Here is a 25,443-nt window from a genome sequence, read left to right as displayed (position 1 = left end):
TTGATAATTTTGTATTTTTCATCTGTCAGACAAAATTAATCATGGCTTTTACAAAATATAACTTTGTGTAACTTTATTTAAAGCTTGCTACTAGAAAAGAGAGGGCAGGATGCTCGCCACTCAGCACTGGCTTGTGATGTGGAATTAAGATGAACGTACCTGTGTCAGTTCTTTTTATTGTCTGATGCAGCTGAGGGAAAGGAGTAGTGCTGTGAAAAATGTTAGTACCTGTGTGAGCCTCCTTCCCTGCCACTCCTGCTGAGAAGGTAGACTCATTTATTCACTTGGTTGAGTGTAGACCTATAAAATGTTTAATTGGAGATTCACAGGGGGTGTCAGTTGAGGAACAATGTAGTGCATTAGTGCACATGGCTTTCTCTTGGTTCTTCTGTCTCTGCTACAATGTACCTGTCTGTTCTGCAGTATTTGAGCTCCAGGCACCTGACCTCATGCATCTTGTTCCCCTTTGTATGTTTCTTTTTCTTCTTTTTTGCTTTTCAGTCTTTGAGCCTGTGGATAGCTAATCCTGAAAGATACCCTAGTGAGATCGCCGATGGTTATATCTAACGGACTACTTGATGCACTAGCAAACATTAGAAAGTAAAGTAATTCATGGAAGTCATGACGCTTTTCTTCTGATGTCAGCTAACCTAACAGATTAATCGGGGTTTAAACTACAGCTGCTCAATCTGTTTTGGCTAAAGATAGGGTCATTCTTTTTTCAAAATGTAACTAATTTAATTTAGCTTAAGCCTATTTGAGAATTTTTTTAAACTACAGTTAAAAGAAAAACTAAAAACTTTTCATCCACAAAATAAATTGTGGCCTTTAATTTTGAGAAATGGTTTGAATTAGTTGAACCAGACCAAGCAATAATAATGCCTGTACAGCCACTCTGAAATGGATTTATTTTAATAACTGTTAGTCAAAATGAGAAAAAGCTCTCATCAAGTAAATATCTGATTGTATTTGGCTCAGAAACATTTTACATTAAATGTTTGTAACTCATATATAAAAAAGCTTTTAATTTTGATGAGCCACTTAACCTAACTTCAGAATCTTCTGTCTCTGAAGTAGCTGGGGGACCATGGGCAGTTTCTGCTTAGCATTTGGTTCCTTTAAGTATAAAACAAAGAAAAGCACTCCCCATTTTTATATATGAGTGAGAGGTGCATGAAAAAATGCCAAATTGCCCTTCAGTTATTGCCTGTTACTTAGGTCCTGGAGTGTGGAAACCGCAGTGGTACTCTCCATCAAACTTCACCTTTATTACAAGTTTTTCTCCCTGCATCTTCAACTTTTATATACGTGTTCCTATTTCTGCAAGCATCTGGTTTACTTGAATTGAAGTTTCTTGTGAGCTAAAGGACTTCAGGAGATAATTAGGAAATATGGTTTTAGTTGCTGGAGGATATGCTGGTTGTGTGCCCTGTAAATCTTGAAGCACTCTTGTTTTCCAATGGCGGTTTTGGGAATGTAGTTGTTGCATGCAAAAACATCTTTAATGTTTTGTAATTTAATGACATTTGTGACTGTAGGTATGATTTATATATGGTGCTGTTGTCTTGACTGTAAAAGTCAGTATTGACAGAAATGAGGCACTTTATTCCACTTGAAAAGGCAAAGCAATACTTGGACATAAGAAGAGACAGAAATACCTTGGCATTTGAAGAGGAATTTCTTCCATCATAAGTAATTATTTTTTCCCCTTTGTTTCCTTAACTTCTTTACAAATACTAGACTACCTAGAACATGTTTACGTAAAGCACAGGGGTAGGAGTCAATCTGTTTGTTTCTGTTCCTGGAGTAGCCTATGATTTTCCACTCCAGATTGTTTCGGAGAGCATTACCGATGTTGAATGATACTAATCCTTACATAACACCTCTGGCTACATTTATTCAGCTAGGAAAGAGGGATATTGGACTTCTCGGAAGTGATAAACTTTAGTTGTCCCTATGATGACGTAGATCTGACAATAATATTTTGTCTTTTTTTTTGTCAATAGTTTCAAGTCAGTTGCCTTGTTTTCTGGCTACGTTGTATTAAAAAGTAATTGAAGAAAAATCTGTTCACCCCTTTTTATGTGCGCTGTGGTGTGGATGGCAGTGGATCTGCTGCAGGCCTGGCAATTGATGTGCTGTGCTTTTATGTTAATTAGAAGGGAAATAGGGATATGTTGTGATGTTTTGGATGGTATAAAGCTCAAATTAGTCTTTGTCTCCTGTACGCGCCTTTAAAGTATACATTTCATTGTTTATGTGGCAAATGTCTAAAATACTCTGTTATGAGACTTAATGGACAGACTTTGAAAGCAGGATTTCTCAATTCTGTATTTGGCTGATGATCTGATGATTGATCTGATGGTACAAACACCTGTAAAATAGGCAGGGATAGTTATTTTATTGGATTAGCGTGGATTAATTCATTAATGTTTGTAACAGATTTTCAAATCCCTAGGTGTTCTAGAAATTCAAAGCTTTTTTGATGTATTTCTTATTTTCAAATACTGTTGACTTTAATGTGGTTAATGGAAGGAAATCCAAAGTACTTGCAGTACTTAAGCCAAACAATTATCTCCATTTTACTGACAGTACAAGTATTTTTGCAAAACTCAGTAATGGTTTTAGCTGTTTTAAGCTTGCAGGGGGAAGGGGCTCTGGGAGTTGGAAGTGGTAGCAGATTGCAAATAAAGCGATGTCTAGAACTGCAGCTATAAAAATGAAATGCACACACCCCTCCAGTACACAGGGAATGTCTTTAAAAGTCTTATGGTCGTAAGCGTAAACACTGCATCTGCAGGTCCCGCAGGATGCGTAATTGCAGGGAAATCACCGATAGGAATCCTTATTGTCCAAGCGGGAAAGCAGGGCTTTCAGGCCAGGAGCGGGGAAAGACGGGGGGACGGACGGACGGACACACCTTGGAGTAACGCGCTGGGATTCCTGGAGCAATGTGGGGAGTCCCGTGCTTCGACTTAGCAGCTGGCGCCCTACTTGGGGCTAGTGAAGCGTGCACGTAGCCTTTAAGCAGAGCGCCCGTAGCGGGGCCGCCCCACGCCCCGGCTCGGCCCCTGCGGCTGGCGCTGCCTGCGTGCCCGCCGGCCGGCGCCAGGGGGCGCCGCGGTGGCGGCGGACGCGCCCGGCCGCCCCTTCCGCCGCGGCGGGGGGCCTGGCGAGGCGGGGGCGCGGCAGGGGGCGCTGCGGCGCGGAACGCGGAGCGCCCGCCGTTCCGGCGGCGATTGTCGGAGGCGGGCGGCGCGGCGCCGCGGACATGCCCGAGCCGGGCCGCCGACATCAACAATAGTCCGGGGCGGCGGCGGCGGCGGGCGGGGAGCCATCGCGGGCGGGGAGCGGCGGGCGCCGCCGCGCCGAGCCTCCCGCCCCCCCCCCATGGAGGGGCTGTACTCGCTGGGGGTGAGCGTGTACTCCGACCAGGGCGGCAGGAAATACATGGAGGACGTGACCCAGATCGTGGTGGAGCCCGAGCCGCCGGCCGAGGCGGAGCGCGGCCCCCCGCACAAAGGCGGAGCGGCGCCCGGAGGCCCGCGCGCTGCCGAGCCACTCGCCGAGAGCGGCCGGCGGAGGGGAGGGAGCCCGCGGGCGCCGGAGGAGGGAGCGCTGCCGCTCGGCCCCGGCCCCGGCCGGCGCCCGCGCCGCTCCGTGGCCTTCTTCGCCGTGTGCGACGGGCACGGCGGCCGGGAGGCGGCCCAGTTCGCCCGGGAGAACCTGTGGGGCTTCATCAAGAAGCAGAAGGGCTTCGGCTCGGCGGAGCCGGCCGAGGTGTGCGCGGCCCTGCGCAAGGGCTTCATCGCTTGCCACCGGGCCATGTGGAAAAAGCTGCGTAAGTTACAGGCGATTGGCGCCTTCCAGCCGCCCCCGCTCCGCCGGGCCCCCGTCCCCTCCCGCCTCGGTCCCCGCCGGCGGAGCAGGTAGCGCTGCCGGCCCGCGGCCTTTCCGCCCGGCCGCCGCGCCTGGCCGTGCCTCTCCCTTGGGTTCCTCTTCTCCTTTCTGCAGGGCCCAGCGGTGAGAACTAAGGGGACAGCAAATCCCCCTGCCTACCCCCGACATCACCCGAGAGGCTGGTCGCTCCCTTTCCCCGTGGGCTGGTGTCCCCCGAGCGTGGGACGTCCCGCTTTTAGCCGCCTTTTTCTCCCCGCGCCCGGCCCCCCCGCACTATTGTGAGTTGCGTGCTTGAAAGCCTCCCTCCATCTCTGCCTAGGAGCAGGGCACCCGCGCTGCTGGTAGCATCGCTGCCGTCTGTGTGCGGGGCATGGGGAGGAGAGGAAAAAGCGGGATGTGACTTGAGGTGTTGAATCGAGTAATTCGGTAAAACAAGAAAAAACTGGAGAGCAAACTGTGGGAGAAGAGGTAGAATCATAGGGTGGATAGAATCATGAGGACACATTGTAGGGCGATTGGGCTATGTAGCTGAAGATGGCGTGATTATAGGGCTGCAGTTTGTTTTCAGGGTGTTACAAGTCGCATCTCCAAATTAGATTTATTGGGAGGTCTTCATCTTGTTGCCTTGGGGAATTGCTTGGAACTCCCCCTTAGATTTCCGTTGTCCAGAGTATCATGAAAAGGAAAAAAAAAAAAGTAATTTTAGAACACTTAAATGGGCTGGGACAGTGTTTTTTCCCGAACTGTGCCTTGATTCCAACTGTTTCTGTCGAGTTCTGATGGAAGGATTCGCAATGTGGCTGTTTCATAAAGGGTAATAGTTCGCTCCTTTTATTGTTTGAGTATTGGGGAATATGCAGTGTACCTGACAAAACAGAGAAAACACTCAATGTCCTGAAGATTATATAGATTGTTTGCTTAACTGCAGTAGGATAGGAGCTGTGGTCCTAAACAGGTAAGGGTGAAGGAGAGGAGAGTGACAAGACAGGTGACAGTAACCATTCTTGCACTCTTCCTTCTCCCTGAGATCTAGTGAGACTGCAGAATTGAGTTTCTGAAGGGGATTTTTTTTTTTTTTTCTTCGTAAGGTGAAGGTTATGGCTTAGAGCATGGTGGTTGTTTATCTATAATGTGTAGAGTGTGTGTGTATTGTGTATGCATTTATGTATTCAAAAGCCCCAGAAAGAGAAAATATAAGAAAACTGAACAGCATATGAAGACAGGTGGGCAGGAGTGGAACACAGTAAAATTGGATCAAAAACATAGACAGCGATACTGACAGTTGGGCTTGGGAGGCAAACAGAAAATGCAAGAATTGCACTTAGAGCACCGTGGGGTTTCAACGAAGTGATTAACGGGGGGGGAATTATAGTGTGAAAACAGTTTCATTTTCTTTTTCCTTTTTCTTGAATAGCAAAATAGTGAAGTTGTGCAAACGTCAGAGACTTGAAAAGATACGGGGGAAGGAATAGCAAGGTTGAGGGCGCACTGATATTGGAGGCTGTGAAATTTCGAAGCACCAGAACTTGACCACAACCTTGATGCTAGGGAATGAGTGGTGAGTGGCACATGACCTCCTGGGCTGCAGGCTTGCATGATAAGGAGAAAGATGTGTGAATAGGGAAAGATGGTATGGGAGAGAAAGATAAGGAGGTTAGTTTTCTAGTTGTAGTGTCCCTGATCTGTTGTTTGTCACTGTAACTATGCGCAGATACAAAATGGAGAGAGGTGGAGTGAAGTGACAGCAAGCAGGAAATACTATTTTAGTAATGAGTGTTTAGCAAATAGTACTTGGGTTGTGGAACCAATTTAAATTGGTGTGAGAAACATCATCACTCTGGCTATGAGCATTCGATGACAGTTTTAGGTAGGCTATATAGTAAACTTCTACGTAGCATGTTTGGTCTTACTGATTTCTGCTGCATGTGCGTAACAGCCAGAGTTTTATGGGATAAAAGCATTACTATGTCTAGTTTTAACTTCTCATACTATGTTACGGAATCCCAGTGCAAATCTTACTTATAGTAAATAATTTTCCATATCATCATATGCAGAGCAGATCTTTAACTGTGTATTGGTGATCCTATGGACGTGAAAGGGAGACTGGGTATTTTGGTATCTTGAAATAGGGGCGGGAGAATGGTTTGGATTTTTGGTGTAAAGGATGGAGTCTTTATTGCTTCCAGTTGATGGCCATTGGAAAAGAAGCTCATACTCAGCAATTCTGTTAGTTCTTGGAAGCTGTGGGGTCATGCCAGTGGCTGTCTCCTGTGACAGACAGGAAACATATTGATGATGAGAGTACCAGAAAAATTAAAACAGAAAAGTACCCCTTTGTCATTGCTGATAATTTTTGAGTTAATTATATAGTAATAAAATTATCTGTATGCTAAAGAGTAATTTCCAGAGTACAAGTTCTTATTGAAGCCTGTTTCTACAACTGGCAGTGGTAGGAAAGGTGTTTACAAGAAGCATACTCAGGAGGTCCCAGATTTTGATGTGACTTTACTGAGGATTGCATAGGTTTACATTTCTTTGGTAATTCAGTATTTGTATAGGCAAGAGCTTGTTTTTAAATGTTGTATTTGGCTTGATACTATTAAAAACATTTTTTAGCATTACTAGTTACATTTAGAAAGAGTTGCATACTTCTGCTTTGGTTCTAACTCTTCCCATTAAATTTAATTGAAGCAATAAAAGTCAAATAATATTTTAATCTCTTGTGTAATAACAAGGGTTTTTGTAATTTTAACTGCAAAGTCATAATTTCAGGATTATTCTTAGAAATGTTTAAGAGTTTGTGGATGTATTCTTATCTGAAAAGGACCTAGACAACTTGAGGCAATGCAGATTTTAAGGATAATGTAAAATTTTTATGGTCTATTGCTGTATTAAAAGTTCATACAGCATTTATTTTTTGAAAGTTTAATAAGAATTTTAGAATCAAAGTAATTTGAAATGAGGTATTGTAGTTTGACTTAATGTATATAAAAACAGCGAAACAAAAATGAAATATATTCTTTAGCAATTTTTTATTCCCAGAATAATCCTGAATCATTCTCAAAAATAAACAGGAGCAGAACTTCCACAAATGCATTTTGGAGCAGTCTGGTTGTTTCAGATCACACGCCAACCATCAGAAGTGAATTTGCTTTTTAGGCTGTGGCAGAGTATTTTTTTTTTTCCGTTACAGATGTGGTATCCAGGTGTAGGATTCATATTTTGGTGTAACAGATACACTGTTTGGGATGGGTTGTTTTAAACCAAGTCCTATCTCTTTCTCCCTCCACCAGAGTGGTGAAAAAACTAAGAAGTAATTTTCAGAAAGCCAAGAAGCTTTCCAGTCCTGGAAAGCTGCATGGATTTGTCTCTTGACACTGTCTACTGTTGCAAGGAAGAAACTAGATCATAAATTTGATAGCCTCAGATAGCTTGAACACTTAACATGCATTCTTTTTTCTTTTATTTTTTTTTTTTTCTTGGAAGAGTGGGAGGTGCATCTGTTAAACTGGAGAATGTGGTATTTTGTGGGCAGGTATTGTGAGAGTCTGTAACAGGCCCCGTTGTTTGTTAGTACCCTGCTAGACACAGATGTGGCCTTACCTCCTACTCTCCATTCGCATCGGCTGGTTCAGCGTGTGCACTGCACTGTTCCATAAACGGTGTGATTTTCAGATCTAAAGGCCCCTAGCTGTGGTGGAGTCGTGTCCTTCCTGGGATATATCAATGTTCCTGGTACATAGCTTAATAATTCATGACAATAAATACAGAATTGGGGACACAGGCCCACAAGGAAACTTTGACTAACTTTGTTTTCCCAGAGGGCTACCTAGAGGTATTTCTCTGTTGCTAAGTTGTAGAAGTGGTATGGCATCCATGGACATTTTGGGTATATCTTTGAAGTGTGAATTGTTGTGATTTCAGGATTTCTTTTAATCTGTCAGCTTGTTGTGGTATGAAAAATGGGCAATAATTTGCTCTGAGCTTACTGAAGTAAAGTTCTAAACTCAAAAGTGGATGGCATTTAATATTGTTACTTTGAAGAGATGTTACTAATGCTGGTTGCGTGCTTCAGAAGAAACTTGTGTTTCTATTGGAGCTGGTGTAGCCAGGTAGGGAAAGAAGTGTCGTGTGTATTATTTAAATAAGAATGGCAACTGGAGCTGATGTTTCTCCAAAAGGAAGAGTTTCATGCGCTGTTACTCTTAACAGTTAACTAGTGTATATTCTCAGTTAATTTGTTAGAGGAGAAAATGCCTTTTGATCATACCTGATCATTTGGACTATTGTGGTACCTTAAAAAAAAAAAAAGGCCTGTATTTCTTTTATAAGTCAAAATGATATTTTGTCTTGTGTCTTGTATCTAAATACAAGAAAAAGAACAAGGTAACAAGAATAGGCTTTCAAAATACCATTTGGCGAGTTTTGCTGGGTCACGGTAGCATGTAGGAAAAGAATTCAGCAAGGAAGAAAACATTCTTCATAATAGTGTCCTGCATATGTTTGTTTTTAGGGGTTCCATATAATTTGCACTGAAATGCTTTTTATTTTTTTCAAGTGAATAAAGGGAAAGAAAAGATGCAACCAAGTCAAATTTCATGAAGCAAAACACTTTATACTGCCTGTCCTAGCCAGTAGGTGAGAATTTCAATTGGCCGGCTGATGTGCCAGCTACAAAACCCGTTGAGTTTGCAAACTCAGAGTTACAAAACTGAGTGAAGGGTAGTGCTTTTCAAGTAGAGGGAAAAATTGTTTTAGAAAGATGTCCTATTGCTTAAGTTACAAGATTGATAAAAACATGCTCCTGTTGTATGGAGGAGTCGGGTAAGTGACTTTGATTTTAATACTTGAGCTCAGAAGAAAACTCAGGAGTTTTGACGCTTTTGTTAATTTCTGATGAGACACAATCTCTAAAGAAAGGAATATGCTATGCTATATATAATACTTATGTCTAAACAGGAGCAAGGCATAAACTAAAATCTGTTGATGATAGGCAGATCTAATTTCTGGTTCTGTTGGAGCCTAAAATCTGAGGCTGCTCTATCATTCTTTTTCTCAGAAGTGAGTGATTTCACTCTCTGTGCTCTTCATTCCCATAAAGACTGATTTGACTCTAATATTTTATTGCTGTTGAGGGGTTGTTACACTGACAGAAACTCATTAGTTGGAGCTTGTTTTCTGTTAAGTGCATGGTTGAAGTCCTCATTACCACTTGGCTTCCTCCCTCATTTGCTTTCCATTTGGAATGTGTTAGATTTAATATCCACAGTTAAAATTGCCAGACAAAGTACTTCCAATAAGCTGATTGAATGTTTGTGTTCTTGAAATAAAGCTACTCCTAGGGAGAAAGTGTATTTTAGTATTTAGAATACAAAGCTAGAACTCCGTGTTAAACTTAAATGTTTAAATTATGCTGGATATCTTGGTAGCTAACACTGAGGAAATGCAGCTTTTATCATCAGACTATTTATGTAATTCTGCTTCTCCTTCAGCACATCTTCCATGTCTTCTCTTTTGTGCCTCAGGCACCCGAATGTCGTTCAGTGGCACTAGAATTTACTAAGTTCCTAATCTTTTTCTCCTGCTTAAAACTTTTGAAGTTTAAAATACCTATTTTCACAGAGGGGAAGGCCTAATAGTGTGTTGTGTTTTTTTCTTGTGTGTTTGTTGTGCCATAGGAAAATAAATAATATAGTACTTTGGCAGTCTGGCTTGGGTATTTCCTGCAAACAGAATGTGTATCACAGTGAAATTTTTATACTGTACTGTGTGAGCGTGACTTGTGAAGTGCAGAAGATAGAATGTGACAAGGAGATGAGTCTCCCTTCTGAGTTTGTCTGAAGATGTGAGTGGGTGCAGCGAAGAAGAAACATGAGGTCGCTGTTGACAGTTGAAATCAACCAGTAACTTGGAACTTGAATTCTGTTTTCTGAGGGTACTGAAGTAGGGAGGAGGACTGGTATGGCTAACCTTTCTTAATTGGGATGTTGCCTCAATTATTTTGAGGAGTTTTGGAAGAAGGTGAACTTGGGTGTGTAGACACAAAAATAGAAAAGGCATGAAAGAGAAATTTGGGTTGGACATAAATGGGGAGAGTAGTGTAACAGGAAATTAACACAAGTATTTTGAGGCAAAGCAATTGAGAAAGAGGATTTCCCTAGCCATGCGTAGTTCCTGCTAGTACAGGTATTTCATTGTTCTGAATTCAAGGGATATCTTCTGCAGAAGATTCAGTGTTGGGTTATGGATAGCACACTTAAATAGTCTGCGTTATTTATTCTTCCAAAAGGAAATGTGAATAAAGCAGTTGAGATGTTATTCAACTTAAAAAGTTGTTCAGTGTACAAAAGTAAAATAGCATTTTCTTTCCTTCCGAGGGGGTCGGGAATGTCCAGACAACCTGATTGCCAGTCAAATGTCCAGACAAAATGACCTAATTTATGACATTTCTACCTCTTTAGACAGGGAAGTGAACAGTAGATCTTAATAAAACGCTTGATCGATCCTGTTCAACACTCTAGGAGCACATCGTCCCCCATATTCTTCTAATGATGCTTGGAATATTAAACTGGAGGAGACAGTTTTTTGAATCCTATCTCAGTGTTTTGATACTGGCTTTATATATGTGTGTCAATTTAAGCTGTAGCTAGAGGAGTGATGTTACGAAAGTGGGGGGGACCTGAGGGCACTGGTTTGCCTGGCCATGCTATAGTTACGTACACTGTATTGTAATGTTACGCAAGCCTCTGTGACACACCCTTCATCTTGATCTTCAAAACATTACCAGTTCCACAGAATTACAAACAAAGATATTTTTATTTGCCTTTTTTCCTCATTGCAGCAGAGTGGCCGAAGACCATGACAGGTCTCCCCAGCACGTCGGGAACTACTGCCAGTGTGGTAATTATCCGCGGGTCAAAGATGTATGTTGCTCACGTTGGTGATTCAGGAGTGGTGCTGGGAGTCCAGGATGACCCCAAAGATGACTTTGTGAGAGCTGTGGAGGTGACGCAGGACCACAAGCCAGAACTTCCCAAAGAAAGGGAGAGAATTGAAGGCCTTGGGGGCAGGTAACTGTGCTTTTTACTTCAGGTTTGATCTCTGGGTGCTATTTGTGTCTTTCTGACTGAACTAGGCTTAAGCTTGCTTGTTTGGGGGGGGGTGGGGGGAGGCAAGCAAGCTGGTGAATCTCGTAGTCTATTTATATTCCTTCCCTACCTATTTTTTTTTTTTCTGGCTTGTTGGGTAATAAGGTATAGTGATCCATTGTTACACTGTTGTGCTTTTTGCTAGCGGTTTATGGTATAAACAAAATTTTAATTTCCTGGTGGATTCCCATGCAGCTGAGGTGTGGTTACAATTCTAAATGTTCACTGAAAACTTTGAAAGTGGAGATACTGATATTTGAAAAAACTTGCCTTTCCATATAGATAATGATAGGAGCTCTGGAATATCTGTTTTGTCAAATGGTGAAAACACAGCAGTTTTGACACAAAATACTCTATAATTTCTCATGCATTCTGCATTGTTCCGGAGGTGACAATGGCAGCTGTTGAGTAGGCTCTTCAAAGCTTCTGTTTAAGGAACGTTAAAAAAAAAAAATCTTAGATTTGAAACAAGATACTGTATTTGCTGTGTTTAAATATACGCTTAAAATGTTAAAATACCACATTTTAACATGTACCTTTACGTTAATAATTTCTTCACTGTCAGGAGCTGGCAGATGTTAGAACATCTCCGAATTGTGGTTGATGCGTGTTCCCTGTGACTGAGGAGGAAAGCAGGCAGGTTTGTCAGATGGCACTAATGTTTTGAGACAAACCTCAGGGCTCGCATTTGGCGTAGCTTCACAGGAGCTCTCTGTTCTTTCGGTCTACAGTACCGCACCAGATGGATGGGCACGGTTTCCTTCCCTTAGCAGTTCAGAGGCAGAGATCACTGAAGGTTTTCCTGTTGACATCATTCGTACGAGAAGCCTGTCAGCTCATTAACCTTCAGATATTTGTATCTCTGGCAGGTGGAAGTTGATCAGTTAGCTGTATTGGTAGCTTTTCAGGAAGGGTAACGTGCAGTCTTGCTAGGTTGGTACTTGTAAATATAGGGGTTTCCAAGTTGCGTATCTCAGAGATTGAAAGTCTCTGAAGCTTCAAAGAAGTGTTCCCTGGAACTTTGTATCAACAGGAATGGTTAATTTATTTATTTATTTTTTAAAAATCTTTATTTTTACTGGTGCTCCTTCTGTTTTTCCCAGGCTGGCTGTTGTGAGGCAAATGGTAGGAGTGAGGTGGAACTGTGCAGCTGTGCTTATTAAGGTCTTCCCCTTCATGAGAGCAAACTGGGAAAAGTTAATGGGAGAGCATAACTGAATCTTTCATTAAAAATGGTATTTTCCTAGTAACAGTCTCCGAGTGTGGGATGAGGTCTTCTTCCAGATAATGACTGAAGTTAGCTTTGTGTGGTCATTAGTTGTACAAATGGATGAAATCGATTTTAGGATGTGGTGTTTGTGACTTTGCCGCACTGTGCGTGCGAAAGGATGGGGCTAAACATGCCCTTGTTGTTAAGGCCTTTGAAGTCTCAGGAAGTTCATCGTGAATAGCTTCAGTATGAGGAATCTTGAGGCTGTTCCAGAGCTTCTCAGTTTCTAATTACCAATGGCTGTTCCTTGGATAAAAGTTAGCTTTTAAGTATCTAGTTCTTAACTTGGTTGGGACCAAGCTTTGCTGGTTCTTTGCTCCATTACCTTTTCTGGCTTGATGGCTCAGACTCCCTCTCTTCTTCTTTCCCTGCCTCCCCTGCCCCATAACAGCTCCCCCATTTACCTGCTCTGTAGCTTCTCCTTTGGCCCTTCTAATGCCATCTGTGAGAACTAAAACCAGTTAGTGCCTTAGAGCAGTGCCTAAAACCAGTCAGTGCCTTAGAGCAGGTGTTAACATTCAAATGCAGAACTGTTTCTTCCTATCTCCTGCTTTCAGCAGATAGCAACTATGAACAATTCCTCTTTTATTTCTGCCTCATGTTGGTGCACCATTAAGGAAATCCCTACAGAAGGCTGCTCCTTTCTCTTTTGTTTTTTTTTTTTCAACTATACTGTGCTGCTCTTTACTGCCAAACTTTGGCAGATGGAGAAAACTGAAGGAGGAGCTCCATGGTATTTCCACCTGAGTGAGTTGGTGTTGATGGTCCTCCTCTGAGGAAAGCAAGTTCAGTTCTGCTTTTTCTCTGACAGATTAAAAAGGTACTCTTACATCTGGTTGTTGCAGCCAGCTAGAATTTCTTCCAGGTCTTCATTCCCCTGCTTTTTCTCTTCTTCTGCCCTTCATCCCTCACTTTTCCCTTTGGCTTAATACGGAATGAAACTATCTAAATGATACTGTGTGTTTTGAAATATTTAATTGTGCTGTGAACTTCCCTGAGGGTGCTGTCATTATTGACCCCATATTTGCCTGTTTAACTGGTTTTGTGTGATTGAAGCTAACTTTCATGCTTTCATTTCCATTCCTTTTTAACCCCTGTCTCTTTCTGATGGTTTTAGTGTGATCAACAAGTCTGGCGTGAATCGTGTCGTTTGGAAGAGACCTCGTCTGACTCACAATGGCCCTGTGCGCCGCAGCACTGTCATTGACCAGATTCCATTCCTGGCAGTTGCTAGAGCGCTTGGTAAGTCGTGCCCATGTTTGGGAAGTGAGACACCACTGCATACAGGCCACCAGAACTGAATTATACCCTGTTTTGCCAAAACATATAGTTTAGAGGGATTTACTCGCTTGCCTTGATTACAAGGCCTTCTCAAAGTCTGGGCCTTTTTAAAGTATTTTTCATAAAATATGGATTTCATTTTTTAAATAAAGCTGTAAAAGGTGTCACTGGTGGGTGAAGGACTCGCCTTACAACATGCAGGATTTTCAGTGTCGGTCTTAAAAGGATGGGACTTCATTTCTGTTGCAAATGGAAAAGTACAAAGAAGTATGTGTCTCCAAGATGGAGAGCACATTTGTCTCTTTCTTACTGAAATAATAGGACTGTAATTTTTGACTAGGTGGTGGTAAGAGTAAGTTCTGCTGCACAGCGTATGAATTACTTTGGTCTTCCTTTTGTGGGTGAATCTGTTTCTTTCAAGACTTGGCATAGAATGTACAAAGGAATGAAAGTCAAGTCTGTGTTTTATCTATAACTTGCCTTTGCAAGAGTATTAGTAATGGGAAACTCTCTTTGAGGAACACTTTATTCAAAGGGCAAAAAGGCATATTACAGTACGTAGCAAACTTGTTACAAATGGTTTTTGGGAAGTACTTCATAACTTAATCTTTGGATAGCTCTTGCCCATGAGTGTTAGTGTTTTCTGGTCAGGTTTTTTTCCTTAAATTTCATTCCAGAATTCCAGTCTTCTGCAGTTCATCTTGTTTCCTTCCTTCCTCCCTTTGGCCCAGTGAAGAATTTGCTATCCAGGCATACCCAGTATAGGTTTGATTTTATGGAAATGTGGTATCATATTTTTACCTGTGAAAACAGTCCTGTGACTTAATTTCTTCTTGGCGAGCTTGACAGTTACATGATAGTGTTGTCAGTGTTCCTAGATCAGCTAGCAGTGTGTCATGGGGACAGTCTGTTCCTGGGACTGTGGTCATCTTGATAATTGCATAGCATTACTGTGTCTTATTTCAAAGGCAGTGATATCTGTTTCACATGGATTTGTCCAGCGTTAAGAAGAATTTTGCAGTGATAACTAACATTGTAAAAGATAGCTGTATATCGAGGAGGGAGTCACAGGTGGCTAGGTGGCTGAACGGTGATCTTTTATTAAAAATAAAATTTTAATTTTATGGACTTTTTTCTCTGTATCTTACAAGTCTTTATGTGTTATATTTTAGGCGAGATAGATGCTTATTTTATGGTTAGTAAAACTGACTCGAGTTTGAGTAAATCCTTCGGAGTTAATAGATGACTAGCAGACAGAGATCTTCATCCACTGAGCAACATATCCCTCTTTTCCCCTTTTCTGCAGAAGGGTACGTGTTCCTCACAGATTACAAAAAGTGTATGCTTAATTTTGATGAATCTTTCATTCCTGTGATTGCGAGTTTGTTGTTTGTCTGAATAGTTCGATGACTTTTGATCCGATTCCTCTCGGTGAGTTGAACAAAAGGATTTGGCTGGGTTTTGTGTGCAAATGGGAATTCAAGGAATGATGCATCTGTTGGCCCCCTATTGCATTCTTTCCAGTTACATGGATGAAGAGGATTACTGGAGAGCTTCAGGTCCGAGAAATGAGAACACCTATCTTTTAACAGTTCTTGGTGTCAAAAGTTAGCATATTTGAAAGCTTAAAAGAAGGCTTTGGCATCTTCAAATCATGGAGAAACAGGCTTACAATGTGACAGTGTTTTGGTGTTTGCCTGCTCAAGCAGCCTCCGTAGCCTCTTCACATCCCCTTCTGAGGAGGTATGACAAACCTCCTGGAAAAGGGAACACAGCTGCTTCGCTCTGTAGGACCCAGATGGTGCACAGACGCTCACAGTTTGGAAACAGGATTTAACTTCTTTCTGAGGCCAGCATGCCCCTTACGCTGCTTACAAAAGACCTACCACGACTAAAGCCATTTGCATTCACGCTGTTGAGGCCTGCTCGACCTCTTGGCTGGCTCCCAGATTGCTACCCTGGTTGGCACAGCACTGCTGCGTTGGAGCCTCTCCAAGCAGAGTAATAACTGTCACTGTTGACATATACTGGTTACCAATACTCTAGTCAATCCCACTAAGATCTAGCACAGTGATTCTTTTTGCTAAGTCCAAACTCGGTGGTTATTCTTCATAGAAATCCCATACAAATCCCAGACTGGACAATAATTGGACAATAATCTTTAGTAGGAGAGCAAAAGTCTCTCGACGCTCTGCTCTGCACTGTGGAGAGAAACCTAGAGTTGTGAATTTACTATCTTTAAAGTGGGAAGATTATCTAATTAAAAACCCTAAAATTTAGAACGTAAGGCTTTTTTTAAAGTTTGTCTTTCTCTTACAACACTTGAAAATATGTTGATGGTAGTCTCACCCCTCATCCAGTCCTGAAGTCTAGCACTCATTGTAAGCAGTGCAGCAGAGGTTTTAGAAATAGCAGGAGTAAAACACTGTGGAAAAGTCTTGCATTGGTCAAATATTTGGACAGCAGAAAGGATACTGGTGCAATAGAAGTCCTTCTGGCCAGATTAATTCCGTTAACACTCCCTTTACTGTTCTGATTGTCCACAGTGTCTTTCTGCCCTAAAATAAGCATTTGTGGTATCCACTTTTTATTGCCACTGCTTCTCCCGACAGTAGTGACTGCAGTTAAGTAATGTTCGATTTATTTATAGCCCCATAACAAGTCAGAAATATTTAGGCTTCGTGCTGTCTCTGTAAAGTATCTGTATGCTGCTTTTACTATATACAGGTTTTAAGTCTTCTAATAAAATATTTTAAACTGTAGCAGAGTGTTCTGCATTTTAAGCATAGCTACTTCTGCTAACCTTTTCTGGTATAAAGAAAGATGTTTTCATTGCCCAATTTGCCTCGTAATAGATACTTATGAATCCCTCGCAGTCTCAGAATTGTTCACGTCAGGACTTGCTACCCATTCTGATCAGAAGAGCATTTTGTTTCCTTAGAGTGTAATCATTTGAGTAAGTTTCCTGGCACCCATAGTTTCATGTTAACTGTCCATTTTATATGCCTGTCCCTAAAACAGGTGTGAGGTGACTCAAATTACTTGAATCCCCTTGTGTAAGGCAAGGCTACGAGTGTGCAAATTGCTGGATACTGTAGAGCAGATGCTCAGGGCAATAAGCCATCATGTAACTTGCTTGTGTGTTTCGAAGAGTCTGTGTGTGCCATTGCATCGTGTATTGGTTATTGTCTCCTTGTGGAGACAGTAATTCCATGGGGCACTCGGGAAGGCATTGTAGACTCCTGTGAGTGTGCTTACATGTGCACATCTTGGGGAAAGAATGCTGAGAGGGGGAATAACCTGCTCTGTGTATGTATAACATAATAGCCAGATGCATGCTAGCAGAAAGGTTATATTTCAGCTATAACATCTGTCTAAATACATTAACCTGTTTCTGAGATGATAAGCACAAGGCTATAAGTGTACAAGATGATGTGTGGTTTGTTCCCATGTGTTGAACCCATTGTGGAAAAATGGAACGAAGAGTTTTGATCTTAGGAAACCAATTTTGAAGTAAAATCTGGCCATGTGTGTAACTTTCAAAGACAGTATACAAAGTAGGGGAAATATAGGAAAGCTACAGTCTGAGCTCTGAATATCTTATACCATAACTTGAAACAAGAACAGAATGTAGAAAGAAGTAGACAAATAGTGTGATCAATCACGGAGCTTTGTAGGTTGACTGTAAGTGTAACTTAAACTCATTGTAGTTTTCTTAAGTTGCTATTTAAGTTCATATCCCCAGCTGTCCCCCAGCCTGATCAAGTTGACTGGTAATGCGTGGGGTGATGGCAGAAATGGGTCTTGATTCGTTTTTAAATCATATAGGATCTCTCTTGTTGGTAAATTAGTTCAGGTCTGCATCTAATAAATCTTTTATGGACTTTTCCCCTCCTCCTCCTTGTCCCCTTTTCTTGGGAACTAATATAGAGCCAAGATCTGCAGCTGTCAAAAGGGTTATGTAGTAAGGGATTGCCTTGCATTATTGTAGCTGTTTGGTGTGGGGGTTTTTTTATTAATGAATGATGAAACATGAACCAAGAACCCGTTAGTTAAACCACTCATTCGTGTGGTGACATGAAGTATCTTTTCCCCGTTTTTTATTTTAGAAATGCAATAGACTCACCCCCATATTTTAGGTGGAGTGGCCTCCACCATACATGTTGGACTCTTCATAAGAACATGAATTTCCCGCTGACCCCTAAAAAGAGTTCTGTACCAGAACAGTGAACTCTCAGTTTATAGCTGCTACGAGAATGTTGGCTCTGACAGTGATATGGAACCTGTTTTCCAGAGCAACTTACTGGATGCCAGAGTTGTTTTGTGAAGCTCTCTGAACGTGCATATCATGAAACCCTGGAGAAGAGGGTATGGCAGACCTCAAATGATCTAAGTAGATTCCTGTATAAAGGTTTAGTTTTTTTATGTGCATTTAGCTATTTAAAAAAAACCAAAAAGTTGCCAAATAGAATGGGCACAGTTGCTACACAGTGTCAGCTTCTTAGTTCTTCTTTCCTGCTCCTCTGTAGGCCCCACGTTGAATTGCATAAGCTAGTGAGTTATATTTAAGTACTGCACGGCATTTTCTAGGTTTTATTGATAATTGCTTTTTTAATTGTATCTATGTAAAAACAGACAAACTGAGGTGCGTTTGGGATTCTAGTCTTGTCCTAGAGATGTCTTGCTCTAGCTTGTGTAATTTTCTTCCCCAAGACAAAATATATAGGTATGCCTGTACAAAATGCAGAGTATGTACTTCACTTTGTGGATCTGTGTGTTATACGGATCGTGTGAAGGCGTGTGTGGATCCACGTAGCTCAAATGAGAAAGTTTGGGACTCCCCCCCTTTGGCAGACTGGAGGTCTCTGTGCATGCCTCTTCAGCACTTTCTTCTTCGGCAGTGTAGAAAAGCAATAATAAACCTTTTCTCCTAAAGGCAGAACTTTATCCAGGTTTGGTCAGTGCATTCTTCTGTTTCACCCCTTGTCCTCAGCTAAGCAAATGCTGTCTAGGATTGTCGTTTGAAGCTTGAAATTCCACCTTAGTGTTCATTTGAAGGATTTATTTCAAGGCCAGAAATTGTGAGTAGCTTTCTGCATGCCATTTTAGTTCTTCACCTCTACTTTTGCATAGTGGTTCTTGGAGGCTTTTCTCACGCAGTGTGCTCTGGCGTAGCCCTAGACAGACACCTTTTTTCTCTCTTGCCCGTGATGTTGCTCACATAAAGGCAGAGATGAGCAGTCATGGTGAAGACTGTCGTATGAGCACCTTTTAATTCACCATTCATTTTAAATGCAGTTATTTGTTTAATTTGCTGTTGAAATACTGTTCTCTTGCCTGTGCTTTCCTTTTTTACATAGTGTTGAGGGTGGCATTCTTTCAACAGGTTTGACTGAGATGGTATGTAAAAGAAGCTCCTAAAAAAAAGTACTCCTGAAGGAGTAGTGAAAGTTTGAAAGCCTGAAGTGCTATCTGTGTAACTTTTCTGTTCCCTGCTGCCTTCAGTTTTGTCCCCATCCCTCGGACTGAACTGTCTTTAATCATTCCTGGCTTGTGTGAATTGGACATTGCGTTGTGTTCATCTTTAGGCTGCTGTGAAGATGCCCTCTTGTGGCTATAGGACTAGATTGCCATGAGTTTTGGTGAAAAAGTTTTCCACCCTGGCTCAGCCTGAATGGTTTTAAGTGGTTGCTGTCTGTATCCTTGCTGAGATTTGTCTCACTTCCTAGCAGCGCTGCCTCACTGGCAGTGAAAAAAGGAAGTTCTGCAAGTCTCTTTGTACTAACAGACCTTTTAGATAAAACTTTGATTTAAAAAGATCTGGGATTAATCAAACTGGGTTTTTGTTTTGGACTGACTTGTAAAAGTAAACTTTTCTTTCCTCTATTAAAACCAAAAGATATTTTTGTATTCAAAACAGCATGCTCCAGAAACATAAATGAAGGACTTGATTTATATGACTTCTGGACATACTTTTGCTATAAGAAGGCTTTGGGCTTAATCCAATCCAGTCTACTTATATGATGGGTGTTTTTGTTTGTAACTTCAACTACTTTCCTGGCAGCAGCTGAGTTACAAGTAGGTTTTTTCATTGTATTTTAAAAGGTAATAGTAAGCAGATAAGATAGACTACATATTTTGATATTTTCATAGGTAGCTAAATTAGTTTCCTGCTCCTTTAGTGTATGATTTCAAACATCTATTTTTCATTTTATAAGATGCAATGTAATTTTTTTGTAGATCTCTGTATATTATTCTGGTTCATGACTAAGAAACAGGTGTGATTTTTCTGGAAAATATGGAAGGAACTACATTAATACCTTTTTTTTGGTTTGTTTGGAAAAGAAATATGCAAGCCTCACAGCAAAATAAATATTTCTGGTGTGTAAGTTTTTAGAGAACAAGATTGCTAAGTTTTGTAAGTGTTTGTTTTTTTAATTCGGAACAAAAATAGTATGGCTCACAAAGTGAAGTCTGAGAACCTGGTGTTCCAGTTCTGTAATAGTAGCCTTTGGCATATCACATCATCTTGCTATCTTGGCTTCCCCGTCTGCTAAAGGGTCACTTGCCTGTCTACTTGCTTTGGGACAGAATTAAAGATTTCAGAGCACTTTGAAAAGCCTGAGGAAAAGTGTACTCTGCTTTCTGGCTTGCTTTCGTCTCCCTTTTCCTTCCCAGAATTGTAACAGAGTGTGCCGCGTGAAGTGGCTCTTCCTAAGTTTGTCATATATTCCTCAGCCACTGTGGATGCTGTGCTCTCCAGCTGGCCAGAGAAAAATATACAGCTGACATTAGTATTCTATCTATGCAGCAGCTCTAAAAAGCATTGACTTAATCTGTGGTGCTCTGCCCTTTAGAAAAAAAAATAAATGAAAAAAATAGTACCTCACCCTACTGACATGGGTTGGCCTTTGCTGGCTTGGAGTTGAAGGATCTGAGAGAATTTTTCTTTAAGTGAAGTACTTTTTATGCAGTACTGTTCTACCAAGGATCACTTGCCTGCTGGATTAGTCTGAGTTTGTGGGTTTATGGGAGTAGATTGACAAAAGGTTAACACTGAGGGCCATTTTCCCTGTTCTTTAGGGCAATCGCAAGTACTGGTTGTTTCCTTCTAGGCAGAGGAAGGAAGAATCTGGATTTTTGTGTGCTTCAGGCTTCAAATATACTTTGTGGAATTTTTCCTGGGTCAAAGAACAAAAGCTTTATTTTTTTTTTCCCCCCCAGTTTGTGACATCTAGAGCTCTATTTAGCTTTCAGTAGCTCCAGACTTGTCTGGAGTTGGTCAGTGAATACCCGATTGTGCTTTAATGCTGTTCCATCCAACTTTGTAAATAAGTTATTGTGTATTTCCTAGAGATTTTGGAGCTTGAATAGATGATGAGTACAGTTTAATTTAAAACTCATGGATATCCAGTTCTCACGGTACATTTGCAGCAAACTTGGAATGCTGCTTTGACAGATGTGATGCTACAGGAGATTATTTAAAAGAATGCATTTTGCCAGAAGATGCATGTTTAATACACTTAGTCTTTGAAGCTGTGAGTCCTTGAACTAGTCTAGCTCCTCTTCACCATTTGCTCTCCGGAAAAAATGCTTTTCTCTCGTGGTATCTGATTTTCTCTTTCTGCCCCCTCCCCAGTTAAGAATGATGATAGTACTGTAGAGATGTGGCTTAGCTGCAGATTTGCACCTGGATTTGGCCAAAGATGTGGACTACTATTATCAGGTAGTCTGGCAGCCGTTCTAGCGCAAATCATGGCAAGCCAGCTATTAATTCCTGCGTCAAGCCCACACCTCAGTGTGTAGTTCCACCACGGCCTTCAGAAGGGCAACTCGCTGTGGAGGAGAGACACTGAGGTTGGAAGGCTTTCAATGGCAACTAGGAAGGCCGGGCTCCTGGTCAGGGGTTTGGCCCGTGATTTGTAAGTGTGCGTGCGGATTCATCGTGTGTGTTCCCAGAATCTCTGTGTGCCCTTCAGCAAGTTTATGATCCTTGGAGTCCCCTTCATAACCAATGTGATATTCCTGATTATCCCCATGAGGAGCCAGCCGCCTTCCTCTTGGAGGAAGATTCTCTGAAATCAGTATGATGATTACTTAGCTGTTTTCTCAGGAAGAGCAGCAGATGGGCATGATGACATGTATGTAGGTGAACCAAAATTAAATAGCATCAGGTTATTTTTATAATACAGCACAGTATTTTCAATTAAAAAAAAATGATTCAGCTAATAACATTTGTCATTTGTCCTAAATGAGTATGAACAGACTAGCAACTAAAAGCCTAAAAATATTATGCATGTTGGAAATTGATGCTGCCACTGATTCCAAGATGTGGTGGTTGTAAGATCCCAGGCTCTTGTTTATTTTACCTGCTGTGTCCATGACAGACATGATACGAAGAACTCGCAGTGCATGAAGACTTTTTGTGGCAATTCATATACAGTAATTGCTGTGCTGGAGCTCAGCTCTTCTGTTCCAGTATTTATTTTCATCTTGCTGCCAGCTGGCTTGCTTTGTTGTGAGTCTGCAGAGGGAGAGTGCACCTCTATGCAAGCAGGCTTAGCTTTTAATTAGCACTTATTAGAAGCGTGTGTTTCTCTCTGCTGCTGCTGCAATGAAGGTGAATTGGTGCTTTAATGAGGATGGACCATCCATGCTTGCTATGCTGAAGTGGAGTAATTGAGTTGAAGTATTCCCTTTCCTGATTCTGGAAAAGTCTTTTCAACTGGCTGATAGCTTAAGGCAAAGCTAATGGAAGGAAGTAGGAAGACAAAAAGCTTATTTATTATCTTTAAAAGGGTGGTGATGGATGCGGAAGAAGGCTACAGGCATGCTTTCTGAAGCCAGCAAAAAGCAAAGAAAAAAACCTGACAAAACCTTACTCTTAAACTGGAGTTCTTAAGCTTCTGTATGCTTTTCAACTTTGACATTTTAATTCATTTCTACTTTTAAAGCCATGTGTTCTGCACAGAAAAATCTAGCCAGTGCTTGCAAATAATAATGTTACTTTTTGTTGCTTATCACTACAGGAAGCTATGTATGAACATTAAAAAAAAAAAAAAAAAAGAGGTGTTAGCACAACATAAAACCATTCTTAATTTAAAGGCCCAACCTTAGAAAAAGCTTTTATTTTTTTCAAGTGTACCTGATACATTTATTTCAATTTCATTTATCTGGAAATGCATTTTTCTTTTGGAGTGGTTTTTACTTGATGAGGATGGTTTGGAGGAAGCACTTGAACTGATAGATGTTTTGATTCAGATGTGTTATTCGCATTCAGTTCAGGCCATTGTTACTGGTGAGGTGACCCCAAACTCTTTCGCATATCGAGAAAGATTTAAAAATAGAAAGGTTCACTGCATGAGGCCTTCCAAGGGAGAGGCTTTAGCTCTCATTTTCTGCTTTCCTGCTGGAACCCAGGCACTGCTTGTGTTCCCGTGGCTTCTTTCCAACTCCAAAATTTGACACATGGTGTTCAGCTGGAAAGATGCTCTAATACAGCAGCACTGCATGGCTTTGAAAGTGATGCTAATGCTGTGGAAGGAGGAGGAATGGGAAGAATTAATTAATAGGGGAAAGGCTTCAGTCTCTGCTCCTTTGCCCTCTTCCTTTGTTCCTTCTCTGTGGCACCTGCATGCACAAATACATACACAGCAGGACGTAACTGTGTGTTTCTGCATTGCTCGGATGGCTGTGGAGGAATCGGTTGTTTGTTTGTTTGGTGTGTTTTTTGGTGTTTAGCATCTTGAGTGTGAAAAGGTGGGGTTTTTAGTTTGGGTTTTGGTGGTTTGGTTGTGTGTGGGTTTTTTTTTCCCTTCTATGAGCAGGACCTGTTGGGGTGTGCAGGGCAGCATACCATCGTGGTGCAGGTTGAAGTCTAATGCTGTGTATGATATTGGGGAGAAAAAGGGTATTATATGATCCTCTCCCCCAAATCCCAACCTAGTTCTATAAACTGTGCCATGACTCCCTGTACAAGAGGTAAGGGTTTTGTCTCCAGTATTTAAACTGTACCAATAACTGGAAAGGCAGATATTTGCAAGTTTGGTGTGGGCTTGACAAAGTAAGGCTTTACGTGTGTTTAAGGAGATCTTTAGTTGTTCAGATAGGTTTTAGTTTGGATACTGAGGTTTCATTGTTTTCTAGGTATTAATCTGTTATATTTCCCCTTTTCCTGGAAGTCTTAGTTTTAAGAGAGTAGAAGACCTCCTATAAACAGATTGGTTTGAATGTGTTTTTATTTAAATTGCTACATATTAATAAACATGATGGGAAAGTGACAGCAGCAGAACAGTAATTGTGCTGAAATTACTTTGCGTTGCTGCTGGTGACTTGAGACTGGTGGTAGTTGCTTTCATGGGAACGTTGTTCTGTAGTTTCCAAGACTGATATTTTCATTTGTAATGTAACAATTCAAAAACATTTTCTTCTTCGCTAGGTGATCTTTGGAGCTACGACTTCTACAGTGGTGAATTTGTTGTGTCTCCTGAACCTGACACTAGTGTGCACACAATTGATCCCCAGAAGCACAAATATATTATCCTTGGCAGTGACGGACTGTGGAACATGATCCCACCTCAAGATGCTATCTCCATGTGCCAGGATCACGAGGAGAAAAAATACTTCATGGTGAGAGCAGTGGCTATAAGTCATTGTGGAAATTTAAGACCTTTTTCCTCTAAAAATTTCTTAGTCTGGCAGTTATGAAAAGTACCTAACAATGGCATTGTTGTTTAGCCATAGTCATAGTTTTGCCACAACATGTAAGTTGTTATGATGTGCCTGATACTGTGCTTCAGATACTGTCAAATGCCATGTATGTTAACATGGTTTCAATTATTTGGTTGTCGTTTTTGGGAAATTTGACTACCAGGATGGTATCTGTGAGTAATAAAGAAGATAACATGTTCCTTCTCTAAGGAAGCTATACAAAGTATTGTCTGAAAATGAAATTTATTTCACGTTAAGACACGTGTTACAATGCGGACAATTGTTTATTGTTTTTTACATGATTTGCATGAAGTCTGAAATAAATTCTTCTCTGTTTTATTTTACAAAACAGTTGAGAACTTACATAGTGGCGCATCTGAGCATCAGATAGTAACTGGTCTGTAAACCCCTTGAGAGACTTTAGGAAAGACCATAGGATGTGTTACAACCCGGCTATTTGTGCAAGTCATTGCGTCAGTTTTATGGTTTAAAGCACTCATATATATATGTGGATTCTACCATAAACTGATTTTAAAGTTATATTTCACTAAGAAGAAAGATACATTTCAATTAATACTTCCTCCTGTGTTTCTAAATAAAGCTACTTTAGCACATGATATATAGGAATATATATTTCAGGCTGTGCCACATAAACTCTCCATCTTCCATTTATAAAGTAAAGTGGACCTGATTGCTTTCTCTGTCTGTCCCTCTCTTCTAACATAAAGGGAGAGCACCGACAGTCTTGTGCCAAAATGCTGGTGAACAGAGCACTAGGCCGGTGGAGGCAACGCATGCTTCGTGCAGATAACACTAGTGCCATCGTAATCTGCATCTCACCGTTGCAGGATAGCAAAAGCAACTTGGAAAATGAAGAAGAATTGTATCTCAACTTGGTAGAGAGTCCCTGCTATAGCAGCCCTGATACGAATGTCATGACACCCTCCCGCTGCTGTACCCCACCTGTCAAGGTAATGGATTTTTTTCAGTGTTTTAAATGTTCCGCTTTTGAGTGTGGAGCCCCCTAAATATGTATCAATCTCCCTTTTCTCCCCCTAGTAGTAATTTTTTTCTATGCAGCTTACCATGATGCGTAGGACTGGGGCAATGGTGTAGTTAGACCATTGCCAAGGA

At 41.3% G+C, this 25,443-nt stretch overlaps 1 protein-coding gene across 1 annotated transcript in view; it reads left to right on the top strand.

Moving 5' to 3' along the window:
- The first annotated feature begins 3,180 nt into the window (after positions 1-3,180).
- Positions 3,181-25,443, top strand: part of PPM1D (protein phosphatase, Mg2+/Mn2+ dependent 1D) — a 28,232-nt gene continuing 5,969 nt past the window's right edge. The window contains exons 1-5 of the mRNA XM_072882027.1: positions 3,181-3,841; positions 10,742-10,970; positions 13,436-13,560; positions 24,038-24,228; positions 25,038-25,280. Coding sequence (XP_072738128.1) covers positions 3,391-3,841; positions 10,742-10,970; positions 13,436-13,560; positions 24,038-24,228; positions 25,038-25,280 — 1,239 coding nt within the window. The 5' untranslated portion in view covers positions 3,181-3,390. The remainder of the gene's footprint in view (positions 3,842-10,741; positions 10,971-13,435; positions 13,561-24,037; positions 24,229-25,037; positions 25,281-25,443) is intronic.

Source organism: Ciconia boyciana, chromosome 17, assembly GCF_034638445.1.
Source record: "Ciconia boyciana chromosome 17, ASM3463844v1, whole genome shotgun sequence".
Lineage (NCBI taxonomy): Eukaryota > Metazoa > Chordata > Aves > Ciconiiformes > Ciconiidae > Ciconia > Ciconia boyciana.
Note: the sequence above shows the minus strand (reverse complement) of the source record. Positions and strands in the feature narration are given on the sequence as shown.